The sequence below is a fragment of the Setaria viridis genome, chromosome 8, assembly GCF_005286985.2.
Source record: "Setaria viridis chromosome 8, Setaria_viridis_v4.0, whole genome shotgun sequence".
Lineage (NCBI taxonomy): Eukaryota > Viridiplantae > Streptophyta > Magnoliopsida > Poales > Poaceae > Setaria > Setaria viridis.
In genome coordinates this window covers 1,757,708-1,774,014 of record NC_048270.2, presented here as the reverse complement: position 1 = coordinate 1,774,014, position 16,307 = coordinate 1,757,708, and the positions used below count along the sequence as shown (strand labels likewise).

Below are 16,307 nucleotides of genomic sequence, written 5' to 3'. Positions count from 1 at the left end.
CGCTTCAGCTTATTCAGGCGGCTTATCAGCCACCAAACAGTGTTTTTCTCTCACAACAAATCAGCCGTTTCAGCTTTTCAGCCGGCTTATAAGCTGAAGCGAACAGGCCATATATATACGGAATGAACAATCGTGCGATCCAAGGTGAAGCATTGACAATGTGTCAGATATCCGACCCTTCTGATTTGGACCGTCCGATCTTGATCCAGCGTACGTGTCGTTGGATGACTTTACACAGAGAATCCTGATCCCCTCCGACTCTGCGAGGCTCTTGTGTGTGCGTGTCTGCAGAAAGCAGCAAAGGCAAGAGGGCGAAATCGAGTCACTCCGGCACCGGTGCGCCGCCGCCGCCGCCGTCCGCCGGCACTCTAGCCTCCTCCCGTCTCGGAACGGCGCCGCTGTATCCCCCGCCTCTCGCGTTTCCCACCGGATTTCCCCGCCCTTCCTCCGCCAGCTCCCTTCCCGCCGCGCTGCACTCCACCGCCGCCGCCTTCTGTCCCCGCCTCCGTCGTCTTGCTCCCGCCATCAGCTCCGGTAGGCTGTAGCTCCTCGAGCAGGGACCACTGGGACGACGCTCCGAGCAGGAGCCCTGAGGCTGCGAGCTGGAGTTGTAACAATCTCGTCTTCAGGATTCTAATCCCCACTGACCTGGGTTTTTAGGGATAGAGCAGACAGACAAGATGTCGTCGAAGAAGAACTACTATAAGGAGAAGATGATGCGGCGGAAGTAAGCACTCCACGAATCCTTTATCTCTTATTTGTTCTCGCATTTCTTAGTGCCAAGTGATTTCAAATAGATTACAAGCTGTCTCTGAGAAATAAGGAACATAGTTTGTTCTTGTTCAGTAATCCTCCACATATAGCTGTGTATTGGCTTATGTAACTGACTTTTAGTGCGGACTTGAAAGGGAACAAACTTATTTGTGTAATTGTGTTTACATATCTGATACATACAGTGCAGACAAATTATTCTGTAAATCGCAAGTTCTGTCATTATGAGTGTGTGTGTGTGTGTCTGTAAAACACTACCCATCTTCATGAATTTCTATTTTGCATAAGTATCACAAGCGGCAGAGGAACCACATGTAAATAGCTGAAGTGGACCAAGGGAGCTCTGAAAATATGCTGGATCCCACAATCTCAGGGACAGTCTTGGACACAATTTGTAAATGCTTCCAGCTTTTTAGGATATGATTTAGACTGTGTAATCATGTGAAAATAGTAAATGATAAAGACAAGTTAGGTGCAAATTACAAATACCTGCAACATAAGATTCATGTTATCTATTGTAATTGATTTGATAAACCTAAATTTCTCTTGTTTCCCATTCAGAGAGGAGAAAAAAGAAGAACCAGAGACACCCAGGTATCGTGATCGTGCTAAGGAGCGTCGTGAAGATCAAAACCCAGACTATGAACCTACGGAGCTTGGTTCATTTCATGCTGTGGCACCTCCTGGGACAGACTTGAGGTAACATATCACATGCTTCATTTGTCTGGCAATTCCATTTGCGCTTAGGTTGTGGAAGAATGGATTCGATTACTCAAGTTATCTTAGTATTTTGTCTGGAATTCTAATTTCTCCAATGTTTGTGTTATAGATTGGCAGATGCACACAAGATTTCAATTGAGAAAAGCAAATACCTCGGAGGTTGGTTATGTGATGCTATACTTTTTTGAAGGAAATAATTCTTTATTATGGGGAAAAGTACATTTGGCATGTCTATTTATTACCTCTGTTTTCAATGGCTTTTTATGTGAATGAATAAACAGGCATACCTGTTCATGAGCTGTCCAAATCATGAATTCTGTGAAAATGAGAATTTGTTTGACATAGTCTTCTATGTTTGGTAAATGCCCTATGTCCACTGTTTCAGAACATCATTTTCTTAAATGAAATATAAACAGTGAACAGCAGCTTGATCGTTGCCTAATGGATCAATCACATGCAGTCTTCCATTATTTTTTGAATTCTTGCAATCGAAAAGAAATTAAGAAAGATATAGATGTCATATTATCAATATTGATGTGGATATAGTGACTCAGATGCTTTTCTGAACTACTCTTTGACTGAGATTTTATTTCCATGCTATGCTTGTAAGGTGATTTGGAGCATACACATCTGGTCAAAGGCTTGGACTATGCTCTACTTCACAAAGTACGGAGTGAAATTGACAAGAAACCTGATGCAGAGGATGGGAAGGATGCAAAGTCAAGGTACTCCACCATAGTGTAGTTTGACCTCATGTTATCATACCTTTCCCTATAAGATTGTTACAGTCAGTTAGTATTTTAAAATGCTATATGAGATCCAGCTTTCGTTTCAAATGCTGCAATATGCCCATAATAGCATATTAGTGACTGTCTACAGAAAGCAAGCAAACGGTACCCCCCAAAAAAAAAGTTCCATCATGAAAGAATCATCTGGATCAACTTTATTGGGGCTAGCTTTATTTTTTGGAGTAACTTAAGAAAGATCCACTTTCCTCCCATTTGAATTTTGAAAAGAGTCTTTGTTTGATAACTTTCCTGTTCCTGTAAACTGAAGAAAAAGGGGATACTGCCTCCTGTAATATTCTGCATCTGTATCTCTTGTAGTATTTAATAACTTTACAAGCTTATCTTCCTGAAGCCATTATCCGTACCGTGTTCAGGATGTGCTGACTGAGATTTACGAAGGTCTTCTTTATTTTGTACAACCAATAATGAAACACGCTTTAGAGTGTTTGGTAAACATTATATCAACCAAATATCAGTTCATGTGCATCGTTAGCACCACCCTGGGCTACGATGAAATTATATACATTGTATATTGTTTTATATCTCTCGATTTCAGATGCAACAATAAAAAATTAACACCCTCATGCCGTCACTTTGGGAGCATAATACATCTTTCACTTTTGTTGTACAGGGCAACAAAAGAAGACCAGGCAGTCTCCTTCCGCACTGCAACTGCAAAGGTAGATCTTTTTTTCCCCAGTTTTTCAGTGAATTATTTTATTTCTTCATATGTTAAGTTACACAATATAACATGGAGTATTGTTTGTGATTCTTTGTTGATCGCAGTCTGTCTACCAATGGATCATAAAGCCACAAAGCATAATAAAAGAGAATGAATTGTTTCTCCCAGGTCGGATGTCATTCATTTACAATATGGTAATGCCCTTAAAAAGATGCCCTGCTTTCATGTGCTTCAGTTCCATAATGGAAGTGGTCATAATACAATTTCAGATTTATGTATTAAATCGGGAACAGTAAGCATTACTATTTTCCTCAGAAAAAAACCAGGTCCATACATTATTTTATTTTTCATCACTGATCAGTACTGACAGACATGTTATCTGGTATAATTTTCCAGAATATTCTGAGAAGTTAAAATTAGGTTTTCATATTGTTTTTAAAAGATAGTCATTTCATGTTTAGTATTCTTCATTCTGAGAAGTCAACATGTCTATGTCATGATTATCCTGTTACATTCTGCAGTATACAAAATGCATGATCATGGTTTGTTCTATGATAAGCACTATTTGTCTGTTTCTCCGCTCATCACCTGAAGTGTAGAACTTCAACCAGTTTTCTGAAGTTCTGGGAATTTCCTATTTTGCTATGCTCTTTTATATTCACGTATAGATGTTCTCCGAACAATAGAGTAGAGGTGTCAGCATAGCCTATTCACATGAAATAGCCATTATCTTTTTAGTTCTTTTCATTTGCATTCCATCTTTTGTTGTATATCATATTATCTCTGTTTTTTCTTCTGAAGATTTCGTTTAGTGAGCTTACTAATTATCCTCTTTTAATCCAACTAGGAGGAGGGATTCACCAATGATATTCCAACAACTCTTCATAGGAGCAAAGCTGATTGCCCTGTTCCAGAGGTATTATGGCAATATGATGACCAGTACATGTTGAATGTCCTGTGGCTTTTCTTTCTCACTGATCTTCTTACCTCTGCAGGAGATGGTAACTGTCAGTGTGGATGGTTCTGTACTTGACAGGATTGCTAAAATTATGACATACCTTCGACTTGGATCTTCAGGAAAGGTCTTAAAGAAAAAGAAAAAGGAAAGAGACACAAAAGGTGTGTTACTGCAAAATGAAATTGAGTGCTATACTAGTAGATCTTATTGAGAGAACTGAGAACAGGAAAACGTTTTTGGTAAATACATAAGAAAATATGATTATGTGATTGTCTGGTAGAGTATTTATATTTTAGTGATATAGAAAAGTAAAACTGCTACTTTTGCCAGGGCAGTTGAGTTCTGTACTTTTGTTTCAATGTATCTCTAGTATTCTTTGAGTAATTGTCTTCAGGTGCTTGATGGATTACATATCTTGTTAATTTTTATGTTTTCTACAATGCAGGGAAGAACAATTTGGCAAGTGGCGATTATGATGAGGCAGTAAAACCTACCCAGACTAACGGTTCTGATCTGAAACACCAATCAGAAAAGAATATGCCACCGCCGCCTCCACCACCCCCTCTGAACAATAATTCCAATGGAAAGGAGAAACAATCCGTTCCTCTTGCTAGAGCTGACAACGATGACATTTTCGTCGGTGATGGAGTTGACTATTCTGTTCCTAACAAGGAAATGAGCCAGAGTCCTGTTTCTGAGGATATGGATGAATCCCCACATAACCATCAGAAGCAGTCCTATTTCACAGAACCCATGTATGGTCCAGTACCACCATCTGAACCTGCTCAAGCTTGGCAACAGCCGGTAAGCCTATAGATGTTCTGTGACCTTGGTTCTGACAGATACCTGTATAATTTGAACCATGCATGTTGAATGTTAAGAGGCTAACAATTTATTCATTACTTATCCACATCCATGGCCTGCTATAAAAGGAGCTTCTATAAACTGTTTCCAGTTTGCTCTATATTTTATTCAGCTTGGCCAATATTTAATGCTTGTTGTATTTTTCTGGTTTCAGAATGGGTATGATGCTGTTCAAGCCCAAATGGTAGCAGCTGGATATCAAGGCGATTGGTCAGGCTATGCGTATGCAGAACAGCAGTTGGGTTATCCAGAACAGTATGTGCAACAAAGCATTCAGGAATATGATGTGTTAGCTGATCCTAGTATAGCCCAGGATCCTAGTATAGCCCAGGATCCTAGGTTCATGACTCAAGCAGACAAGGATCGGGGTCTAGGTTCTGTTTTCAAACGTGATGATCAAAGGCTTAATCAGCTGAGGGAAAAAGATGCACGGGAGAAAGATCCAAATTTTATTTCAGATAGCTACTCGGAGTGTTACCCTGGTTATCAGGAGTATCATAATGAAGTTGCAGGGAGCGATGATGAAGATGATTTATCAAAGATGGATATGGGTGGACGGGTAAGTGAAATTATTTCTAAATCATGCATGCACATATGAGATTGCATGGATGGATTACTGTTCATATGGATTTGATATTCTAGAAATTGACGTGTTCTTGCTGTTCTTGTGACATCTTACTTTTTGTGCTGTTCAGTCTGGTGTCCAACAAAATCCCAAAACTGTTACAAATCTGTTTTTTTTTCTCTGTTTCATCTTTTGTCCTGAGCTCATGATAGTAATTTATTCTGGTTGCTTAACAAGTTAACATTACATGTTCTGGTGTTTACTAATACAAGCAGTCATTGCTTGGGGGCTGTAATTGTAGATTTTGGTTTAAAATGCCTTACTTAAGTCCATGATCACATCTGTTATGAAAATAATACAGAATGTTTTATCCCTGGTATTTTTGGAACATCTCTGCACTGTATTCTGATATACGTTTCTTGAGCAGGCCAAGGGGCGTTTACATAGGTGGGATTTTGAGACGGAAGAGGAGTGGGCGAAATACAACGATCAGAAAGAAGCCATGCCGAAGGCCGCCTTCCAGTTTGGGGTGAAGATGCAGGATGGCAGGAAGACGAGGAAGCAGAACAAGGACCAGAAGCTCAATAATGACCTGCACAAGATCAACAAGATCCTTGCTAGGAAGAAGGGCGAGAAGGATGGAACGGATGATGGAGGCCATTACGATGATGATTTACCTAGTGCGAAGAAACATCGCGGCTGATGTAGTTCATTTCTTGGGCCTCGTGGCAGAAAGTGTAAAATGCGCCAATAGTTACAGACTTACAGTGCCATGTTTAGCTGGATGCTGAGTTGCTTAGCCTTTGTTTAAGGTGGCTGGTATGAAATATATGCCCTTGACTCCTGCTGAAGCAATGGAAGAAATGTGTTTGTATATGTTTGAGGAGGCGCTGCCGAATGCTGTTTGATTTTAACGCCCTGCTCTTGTTGATTCTGGGCTGCCCCTTCAACCGGTGGTTATTTTTCCCTGACTTGTAATATTCTTGCATAATGCTCGAAGGAGCTTCTGACCATAATGCGGTTGCCACGAGCTGTTGGAATTCGGCCCATTTTGTGTTTATTAACCCACATAATGACACGATAACCCGGGCTTGGTTCGCGGCCGGGTGGCAGCGGCGAGGCGGAGCGCAGCCGGGCCGCGGATGAGCCCACGCGGGGGTGGAGAAGCGCAGCCTGGCAGCGGCGCGAGCTCCACGGCTGTGCGGAGGAAGGGCTCCGCGCAGGGGCGGCGGGGCCGCGAGCAGGCGGCGGCCTCTGCGGGCGCGGGGCAGCAAGCACGCGAGCGGCAGGTCCGATGGCGCGCGGCGACGGCGACTTCGGCGGGGGCGACGGTGCGTGGCCGCGGCGAACCTGCAAGCGGCGGCCGGCCTGCGGGCAACCGGGTTGAAGGACCGTCCCGGCGCGCGGCGAGGCTTCGACGGCCGGCGGCGGGGCACGTGTGGTTCAGCAATGACAGGGAGCTCGGGCGGCGTGTGTACCAGGCTGGATCCATGCGGTGGAGACGATGGCCTCGCCACAACGCTGAAAAGCGGTAGAGGTTTACGTCCCGGAAGTCTGGAACCATGCGAACCAAGAAACCGTTTCTCTCTCTTTCCTCTTTAATTCGCTTGTTGGCTGTCTTTCCTCTTTAATTCGCTTGCTGGCGGTACAGTAAATGCTGTAGAAACAAGAAACCTGGACACTCATGAGCTACGAGTAACAGCTAAGACAGTCCTAATCCTTTACATCAGCCAGTGAAAAAGAAATCAGATCGCATGCAGGAAACTAGATCCACTCCACCACTACGGGAATCAGGATGTTTGAGTGCCTGCGGCACTCGACGAAACCCCAAAAACACTCGGCAAAGTGTTTGTCGAGTGTAACACTCGGCACACCGCACATGGCAAAAAATCTCTCGACAAACAAAACTTCACTGAGTGTTTTTTATCGGACACTCGGCAAAGTTTTGCCGAGTGCCAAAAAATACTCGGCAATATTTTTCTGAAAGAAATAAAAAAAAGCACGTCGCCGGCCACTATCGCTGCCGGCCGGCACCACCACCACAGCACCACAGCCCCACGCCGGCCACCACCACCACCACCGCCGCTCCCGACCTCGACCGCGCCGCCGTCGCTTGAAGACCGCCGTCGCTCCCGGCCTTGACCGCTCCCGAACTCGAAAGTTTGAACGGCCAAACCACCGAAATGCTGCTCATCTTTGAGCTCTTCTCGGCTTCTTGATTGGTAGCATAGTATACTATTTTACAATCTTTGAAAAATAGGAATACCATAAATTTTAAAGAAATAAAAAATGAACATATAATAAAAATTGGTAAAAGGAAGTACACATCAAGAACTACGAATGCAGCTGTCACTTTATAACCCACCAATTCTCTGGTTCAGCCACCGCTTGCTAGGAAGAGAGCCAAATGCCTAAATTCTTTGGAAGGCCAAATTAAGCCTCGGAATTTCTCTGGTTCTATACCTGATTAATTAAATGTTGGATAAACTAAATTAACACACTCGCATTCCAAACTGTTGTATCATCCCATGATAGAAATGAAAAAAAAATAATACTCGTGGACTTATCACTTACCGGAAATTAATTTAAATTTGGTTTGCAGTGATCTTTTAAATAAAATGGCTTGCGTAGCCACGTGCCAATCGTGCAAAATGCTTGCATACCCAACTACATACTCGTAGTAGCTTGCATTATTCCGTTGTAAAATACTCCCTTCGTCTCAAATTGTAAGTCATTTTAAAAATTTTGGAAAGTCAAAGTATCTCAAGTTTGATCAAATTTATATGATAATATAATAGCATTTATGATGTCAACTAAGTATCATTAGATTCTTCATCAATTATATTTTCATAGTATACCTATTTGATGTCATAAATCTTTATAATTTTCTCTATAATTTTGGTCAAACTTGAGATGCTTTGACTCTCCAAGATTCTTGGAATGACTTACAATTTGGAATGGAGAGAGTATTCTCCCCGTAACAAAAAAAAAACATGCTAGTATATACTGGCTCCCATCCGAAGAGCCGAGAAGAGGCTAAAGATGAGCAGCATTCGGGTGGTTCGGCCGATCAACTTTCGAGTTCAGGGAGCTTCGCGGTGCAGCCCAACTCGACGACGAGCATGGAGAACGCTGCATTGTTTCCTCAAATACGCTGAGCAGGGAATGACGAAGAAGAGACGAGCTGCCGGCCTTCACGCCAACTTCCCGCCGTTTTAGCGTTTTCAAATCGCGAGGAACAGCTCCTGGCTGCCTGCACAGGTTAGGCAATCAAGTAGTGGTTTGTACCAGCCTGACAGTGTAGAATATGGTAATTAAAGTAGTGAATGCTTAACAGGGAATGTTTAAGGCCCGTTTGGATACAAACTAATTTTATTAATTTGGAGTCTCCTGACAACATGATGCTTCCTGAATCCTGATGTAACCATGTTTACGTATTATAAAAAAAAATTCATGTTTACGTCCTTGCTTCATAGTTGTTCGTGGGGCTAAACAAAAAGCTCAAGACATCTTAGCTACCTAGACTCATGGCTAAGGAGTTATGAAAAATTAGATACTGCAACACATACACTCATCAATTTTTTTATATTGCAACACACACACATATATAGGGGATATGTATGTTAATCTTTTTGGTCGCCACTCGTGCTTGCTTGTAAAGATAGCCAAATGTCTATATATATCTCAGCTACTGATATGTGATGCTATAACTTTTTTGCTTGTAGTTTTTTTTAATCAAAGCAAATTTGAAAATTTTCCTTTTTTTTAGCCTCACCTTGTTTGTACCTTGAGCCTGGATCTTGGTACGGAACGTCTTTGATTTTCGTACTACTATGGCTTAACATAGGCGCAGCGAACCAAATAGGCCGGGCTCGGCCGCTCGGGCCATTTTACACGTGCGACACCCAGGACAATCACGGCCCATGATGGATAAAGTCGATAACAGCCCACGACCATGTGTCCATCACGGCCCATTCAACAGATGGTGACGTCATCAGCCCCCCCTACTTCCCCCAATTCGTAATTTTCCGTCCATGGATGCGACACGAGCGAGGGACCCCGCCCCGCCGGCGAGGTGAGAGATGACCCTCACGGCGGCCTTTCGAGCCGCCAAAATCCCCCGCGCCCTCCCTCCCAAACGCGGCGAGGCTGCCGCGTCTGGGGATCCGTCGGCGGGGGCCGCGAAGGGGAAGGCGCCGCCGCCGTGGTGCGTCTACCTGATAGCGTCCTCCCGGATCCCCCGCACCTACGTCGGCGTCACCACCGACTTCCCTCGCCGGTGATTCCTCTCTCTCTCTCTCTCTGTGCCTACTTCCCTATTCCTTTTTCCTTGCCCGGGTCCTGAACTTGTCCAGGATAGTTGCAGCGGCTGCGTTTGTGTACCATTTGGGGAAGCCATCTGAACTCCGATCCGAAATTGGCTTGTAGCACTACGATTTGATGATGTTTGGATCCAAATTCTACGGCTTTGCATGATTTTAGCACTGCTTAGTGACTTGTGGTTTCTGGGGGAAACAAAACTGCAAAAGGAAGCTCTAGTTAGTTAGTCTGCAGTTCTCCAGTTCCTTTGTTGACGATACTAGGAAAACAAAACTACAAAAAGAAGACTGACTAGGAGCTAGATCCAAGGTTCCGTCTATGCGCAGTTGCACGCCTGCGTAATCAAGTTGCTCAGCGCTTTTGCTTCACCATCAAGGTTGCCATGATGTCAGTTGCATCAGTTTGAGCATAAATGCCTACTTGGTGGTGCACTGTTGATGATTTTCAGCCTGTTGCTCTGGCTTGTAGGATACATATGCTTGACAATGTAAAACCTTAATTCACTTTTCTTGTATAGGATACATGTGCTTGAAAATGTAAAAATTTTATTCATTTTTCTTGTATACGTTTATATTAACGGCTAGCAGTTTAAGAAACTATAGCACTGAAAATGAATGAAGATCTGTAGCAGTGTGACAGTGTCATACAAATAGAACTCATATTCATATATTAATGCAAGGAGTAATTTTGCAGCTTGCGACAACATAATGGTGAGTTAAAAGGTGGTGCAAAAGCTGCCTCTGCCGGAAGGCCTTGGAATCTCGCATGCCTTGTTGAGGGCTTTGTCAGCAAAAGTGAAGGTTAGTAGTAACTATCAGTTTTTGGTTCCCTCTTCACACATGAAAGTGTTAATATCATCAATAAATTGGAATACTTCAATCCATAAGTGTTTCTTTATATAATCTACTGCTTATTGTACTTACTAGCATCAGAATTTTCTGCATAAAAAAGGAAAAGATCAATTGCTATTTGAATTTAAACAAATACACAAGATGTCCTATTTATTACTCTAATGTCCCTTTTGCAGCTTGTGAGTTTGAATCGAAGTGGAAAAACATATCCCGGAAAATGTCACGGAAAAGGACTGAACCTAGCGTGGAGTCGGTGTTGCAACATCGGCAGGCAGCATTGAGCAAAGTGGAAACCTCTATGGATTGTATCCACCTACAAATCAAATGGCACTCAAGTTGAGATTATTTATTTGCACTGTGCAGGCAGTGGGCATCTAACCGTGAAAAAAAAATCACCGCTTAACCATAAATTGTATAAAATAATTCCCATGTCTTAGCTCGTAGTGCAGACAATACTTTTGGTTTGCTACCAGTATGACCAGCATGGCTATTGTATTTGTTCTCTTATACATGAAGACGACAGAACGGGCAGCTCCAGCTTGCCATTGTATGTTTTTGTTTATTTGTACGAGCAATTGTTCAAAAGGATAGATAGTATTCTATTCTAGGGGCCATCTACTGTGTGATGGACCTCTGTCTAATTGTAAATGACACTTTATGTACTAGATGTGATTACTTATAATTGACCTTAAAAGTAGGGAGTAAGAATGCCATTGCCCATTTCATTAAGGCATGTTTGCAGGGATTCCTCGGAATAGGAAGAAATTGAATAAGTGTGGATTGGGTCCATCCCTGCCTCCAAGTACAGTACACGCTGAATTTTGCAGGATGCCATGTAAAATGTAGGCTAGACTTCAGAAACTCCTAATGCATTTTTCCTATGTAATCTTACTGTAACGTTCTTGTCCAGCACCCGAAGCTAGTTTTGTTCTGCAGGTAAAGTACTTCATGGGGCTATGTTCATCAGAATTGGTATACGAATAGCTGATATGATGCCTGTTACTGTATTTGTTCATCATCAACAGCACCGACCGATAATAAATTAAATAAACATCTAAGTAGTAATGTCAATCACACATTCGCATTGCATACATATCGAAAGGAAACCAGACAGATTTCACAGTTGCAGAGATGCTAGCAAAGGCCATTTGGATGGCTTAAATCACTGGGATGAAAAAAAGAAAATGAATATAAATTAGCCATATTTACATGCAGAGACTTTTCTGGCCATACAAATCCATCCTGAGCAGCGAAACTCCTAGCAAAAGCCATGAGGTTTCACCTGCCGCTCCACCAGAACACCCTCTGCAATCTGCATTACTACTAAGCATGCCAAGTGACAGATAAAACCCTCTGTTTGCTCTTACATACCATCACCGGTTCACTACCGTATGGCAGCACACAATAACTTCATCACCCGGCCAGGGTCAGGAAATATCGAACCCGTTTGGTGACAACATATGCATACAATCTAGTCAGATGTGACCCCAGCGGCCAACTTCACCATGAGCCATGGGCCTGTCTGTTTGGTGTTTACACAGGGGTATTCGACAGCATGTTAGCTAGTTTTCTCAGCAATACCATTTTCAACAGGCCCCTCTTTCTTCACCTCAACTGCCTGATAAGGCACCTCGCTCATTGGTTGAGGGGTTGGCAGGTCACCAAAATCTTGTGGGTAGAACTCGAAGTCTGGCCCAAAGTTGAATTTGACTACACAGTTTGGCTCATTAGGTAGCGTATACATTGACGCAGCTGGGTAATACCTCCCTCCAGGAATGTCCTTGAAGGCACTGTCTTGGCATACCCCGTTCTTGAAGTAGCATATCTCACTCCCTGTATATGCAAGAACCACGGAATATTTATATTGTCTGAACTCTGAACAAACAAAATAACAAGCGAACATAAGCGTAAAAGCCATTGTTGGGACACATCCTTTTCTATTCATGCTTGCAGAACATAGCATAATCTAATGGAACACAAAGAGGCGCAGCAACTAGTACATATTGAACACCCAACATCAAAACATTTTAGCACCGATGGATAACTAAAACCACTCAAGCATGACCAACTGGGATTTCTGACTAGACCATACAAAAATCAATATTAAACACCTTATTCATGTATGGAAACTGCAGAAACATACTTCAAGAAATAATTATTCGAAGATGCACACTCTTATTCATGCATGGAAGCAACTATAAGGTGCAAAGGTGCTACTATGACAGGACAAGTAAACTGTTAAGTCCCAAAGGAAAACGTTATACTGCAAGATGAATTTCCAATTAGCATTCCAACGCTAATAGAATAAGGATTTATTTATGCAATATACGTTAGTTTAGGCTTTGGAAATTATTAACAACAACAACAACATAGCCTTTTAGTCCCAAGCATGTTAGGGTAGGCTAGAGTTAAAACCCAACAAGAGCCACAAATCAGGGTTCGGGCACATGAATAGCTGTTTTCCAAGCACTCCTATCCAGGGCTAAATCTTTGGGTATATTCCATCCCTTCAAATCTTCTTTTATTGCCTCTTCCCATATCAATTTTGGTCTTCCTCTGCCTCTCTTCACATTACTATTACGCCTTAGGGTTCCACTACGCACCGGTACCTCCGAAGGCCTTCGTTGGACATGTCCAAAGCATCTCAGCCGGTGGTGGATAAACTTTTCTTCAATTGGTGCTTCCCCTAACCTATCACGTATATCCTCATTCCGGACTTAATCCCTTCTCGTATGACCACAAATCCAACGCAACATACGCATTTCCGCAACACATATTTGCTGGACATATCTGCTGGACATGTCGTCTTTTTGTAGACCAACATTCTGCACCATACAGCAGTGCATGTCTAATCGCCGTCCTATAAAACTTGCCTTTTAGCTTCAATGGTACCTTCTTGTCATATAAAATTCCTGATGCTTGGTGCCACTTCATCCACCCCACTTTGATTCTATGACTAACATCCCCATCAATATCCCCATCTCCTTGTAGCATTGATCCCAAATATCGAAATGTATCCTTCCTGGGCACTACTTGGCTTTCCAAACTGACATCTCCCTCCTCATGTGTAGTAGTGCCAAAGTCACATCTCATACATTTAGTTTTAGTTCTGCTAAGTCTAAAACCTTTCGACTCTAGGATCTCCCACCACAACTCCAGTTTCCTATTTACTCCTTCTCGACTTTCATCAACTAGCACTACATCATCCGCGAAGAGCATACACCAAGGGATATCCCCTTGAATGTCCCTTGTTACGGTTACCTCATCCATCACCAAGGCAAATAGATAAGGGCTCAAAGCAAACCCTTGATGCAGTCCTGTTCTAATCGGAAAGTCTCTGTGTCGCCATCACTTGTTCGGACTCTAGTTACAACATTGTTGTACATGTCCTCAATAAGTCCAACGTACTTCGTTGGGACTTTATGTTTGTCCAAAGCCCATCACATAACATTCCTTGGTATTTTGTCATAGGCCTTCTCCAAAGTCAATGAAAACTAGTATCTAGTGTGTGCCATAAATGGAAACTACTATCTAGTGTGTGCCATGCCATGGAGATATGGTGACTCGTACAAATTAACTAGTCTATACAACATCTAAAGAGGGGCCAGGAATTGGGGCAATGGTGAATTGGGAAAACACCATGCCTATCTGACTGCAAAACAGATCTGTAAGGCCTAAAATCAAATGACAAGTATCTACTGACAAACTCACGAAGCATGAGGAATACATTTATAATTGTTTAATTCAACAGCTGTACACAATATATGCATATGATTTATAAACTTTCCTCAGTTCAACTATTTATTATATAAATAACACAACTGTTAAACTGTAAAAGAAAGTATTTACATGATTACTTGTTTCATAAGATATTCTTTTCTTGAATTTGTTATCTTGAAATCTCAATACTCCATTTACAAAAATTCTGCTAGTAGTTGTCTACTTATTTCAAGAGCAGAGTGAGAAACAGTTTACTTTGGATGTTTCAAGAAACTACATCTTATTTGTGCAATAGCTACTTCATAGCCATCTCATTGTAACAACTGTACGTGCTTTTTTAATTTGGCATAACAACCTACAACTATAAACAGGATTTATTAAAACAGGCACTCACCAGGAACAGGATCTGCTATCTTCTGCTCCTCCTTAGGGACTTGCACATGAAAAGGCATTCCCTTGTACTCAACCAGGTCACGTTGCTTAGGTTCATACCGCTCCCCATCAGGCAGCGAAATGTAGAACCCGAGGACATCTCCCTCCCCGTACCCTTCATCAGCGTACTTGTCCCTCCAAGCCTTATGCACCTTGGCGCCATCGATGTCGCGGTACCCAAACCCATAGGCGTCATACCCAACCGGCGTCTGAAGGTCCGCCTTGTTGGTCACCCATCCGAGACGCGTGTGGCCAGTGGCGCCGAGATGCACGACATTGACCTCAAAGTACCACGCGCCGGCCGCGACGCCGCGGGTGGCGCGCACCATGCGGTAGCCCTTGGTGCTGGCAGCGGTGAGGCGGTCGTCGGAGACCTCGATCCTCTCGGACTTGAAGAAGCGGGAGAGGAGCACGGGCTGGGAGGCCGCGTCGTCGTTGCGCTCGGCGGCGAGGCGGGTCGCGGGGACGAGCTGTGCCAGCTCGTCCCCGCCGGCGTTGGGCCCGGTGTGGGCGCCGGTGGCGCCGCCGCCGGGGCCGTGGCCGCCCGGCTGCCTGGCCTTCTTCTTGCCCTTGCGGGAGGCCGGCCGGGTCCAGACGCTGTTGCCGCCCTTCTTCTTCGACTTCTTGCTGGGCGGCGCCGGCGGCACGAGGGTCATGTGCTTCCTGGAGCCGCCGGAGGGGTTGTTGATCCCGTCGTCCTCGCCGTCGCCGGGGGCGTCCGAGGCGGAGGCGAGGGCGCCGTCGGGTGTTGGCGCGAGGGCCGGGGTGTCGGCGTCCGAGGCGTCGATGGGGGCCGCGTCGGAGAAGGGGGTGTCGGGATCTAAGGAGGCCGGGGTGTCGGGGAGGCTTGGGGTTTGGGCGGCCGCGGAGGCGGGGGTATCGGCGGGCGGAGAGGAAGGTGGGGGCGGGGAGAGATCGGACGGAGGCTGCATTGCGGGCGGCGAGGGCGAAGGAGGGGACGCGAACGCGGCGGCGAGGGCGGCAATCGGGCGGAGGGGATTAGGAATTGAAGGGGGCGCAGGAGGAGAGGTTTCGAATTGGGTGGAGGGTGTGATTTGGGGGTTTTTCTCTCTCGGCTCGGTGGGTTTTTGTCTCGACTGGAGATGGCCGCACGGGCCAGGCCCGTTGGGCGGCACGAGGCCCAGCCCTAAAAAGCCCGACCCTAACATGGCCTGGCATGAGGTCAATAGTGCCCGGGCTGGCCCGGCCCTATGCTCGGGCTAGTGCCTGGGCCGCAACCTCGGCACGCCGGGCCAGCCCGAGCCCAGCATGGTTTTTGGGCTGACCCGATGCGGCCCGACAACCTATTAGCAACCCCGCTACCTCATATATATAGAGAGAGAAAAAATCCTAACCATATCCCTACATTCCTCCACTTCCACACAATTCAGCAGCCGCCTCTCCCACTCCTGCTCACGCATCCACCGCCCCCCCTCCCTTCCTTGCTTCGAGCCACGCCGGTGGCCGGTTGCCGCACCCGCCGCTGGGAGGTGCGCAGGCGGCAGCCTTCCACCCATGGAGGCACGATCGGGAGCCGCCGTCGGAGCCGTCGCTACCAGTACGAAAATCCTTCGGACCTAATAGTGCCGGGTCTAGTTGGGCTAAGCCAAATTAGGCTAGTGCCGGGCTAGGACCG

At 44.7% G+C, this 16,307-nt stretch overlaps 3 protein-coding genes across 3 annotated transcripts; 2 read left to right on the top strand and 1 right to left on the bottom strand.

Annotated features, from left to right (window-relative positions):
• The first annotated feature begins 257 nt into the window (after positions 1-257).
• Positions 258-6,224, top strand: LOC117833410 (suppressor of mec-8 and unc-52 protein homolog 2). The gene is made up of 12 exons (XM_034712881.2): positions 258-534; positions 661-727; positions 1,333-1,470; positions 1,601-1,650; positions 2,102-2,216; positions 2,911-2,959; positions 3,066-3,155; positions 3,809-3,877; positions 3,957-4,080; positions 4,365-4,723; positions 4,938-5,342; positions 5,776-6,224. The coding sequence occupies exons 2-12, from the start codon at positions 681-683 to the stop codon at positions 6,049-6,051; spliced, it is 1,722 nt and encodes a 573-aa protein (XP_034568772.1). The 5' UTR covers positions 258-534; positions 661-680; the 3' UTR covers positions 6,052-6,224.
• Positions 6,225-9,369: 3,145 nt separating this feature from the next.
• Positions 9,370-11,244, top strand: LOC117833122 (structure-specific endonuclease subunit slx1). The gene is made up of 3 exons (XM_034712514.2): positions 9,370-9,627; positions 10,362-10,468; positions 10,696-11,244. Exons 1-3 carry the CDS (start codon positions 9,431-9,433, stop codon positions 10,857-10,859), a joined length of 468 nt encoding a protein of 155 aa, XP_034568405.1. The 5' UTR covers positions 9,370-9,430; the 3' UTR covers positions 10,860-11,244.
• Positions 11,245-11,651: 407 nt separating this feature from the next.
• LOC117833121 (protein TRAUCO) lies at positions 11,652-16,042 on the bottom strand. The gene is made up of 2 exons (XM_034712513.2): positions 14,634-16,042; positions 11,652-12,352 (listed from the first exon to the last, which is right to left on the bottom strand). Exons 1-2 carry the CDS (start codon positions 15,838-15,840, stop codon positions 12,078-12,080), a joined length of 1,482 nt encoding a protein of 493 aa, XP_034568404.1. The 5' UTR covers positions 15,841-16,042; the 3' UTR covers positions 11,652-12,077.
• Between the last annotated feature and the right edge of the window lie 265 nt (positions 16,043-16,307).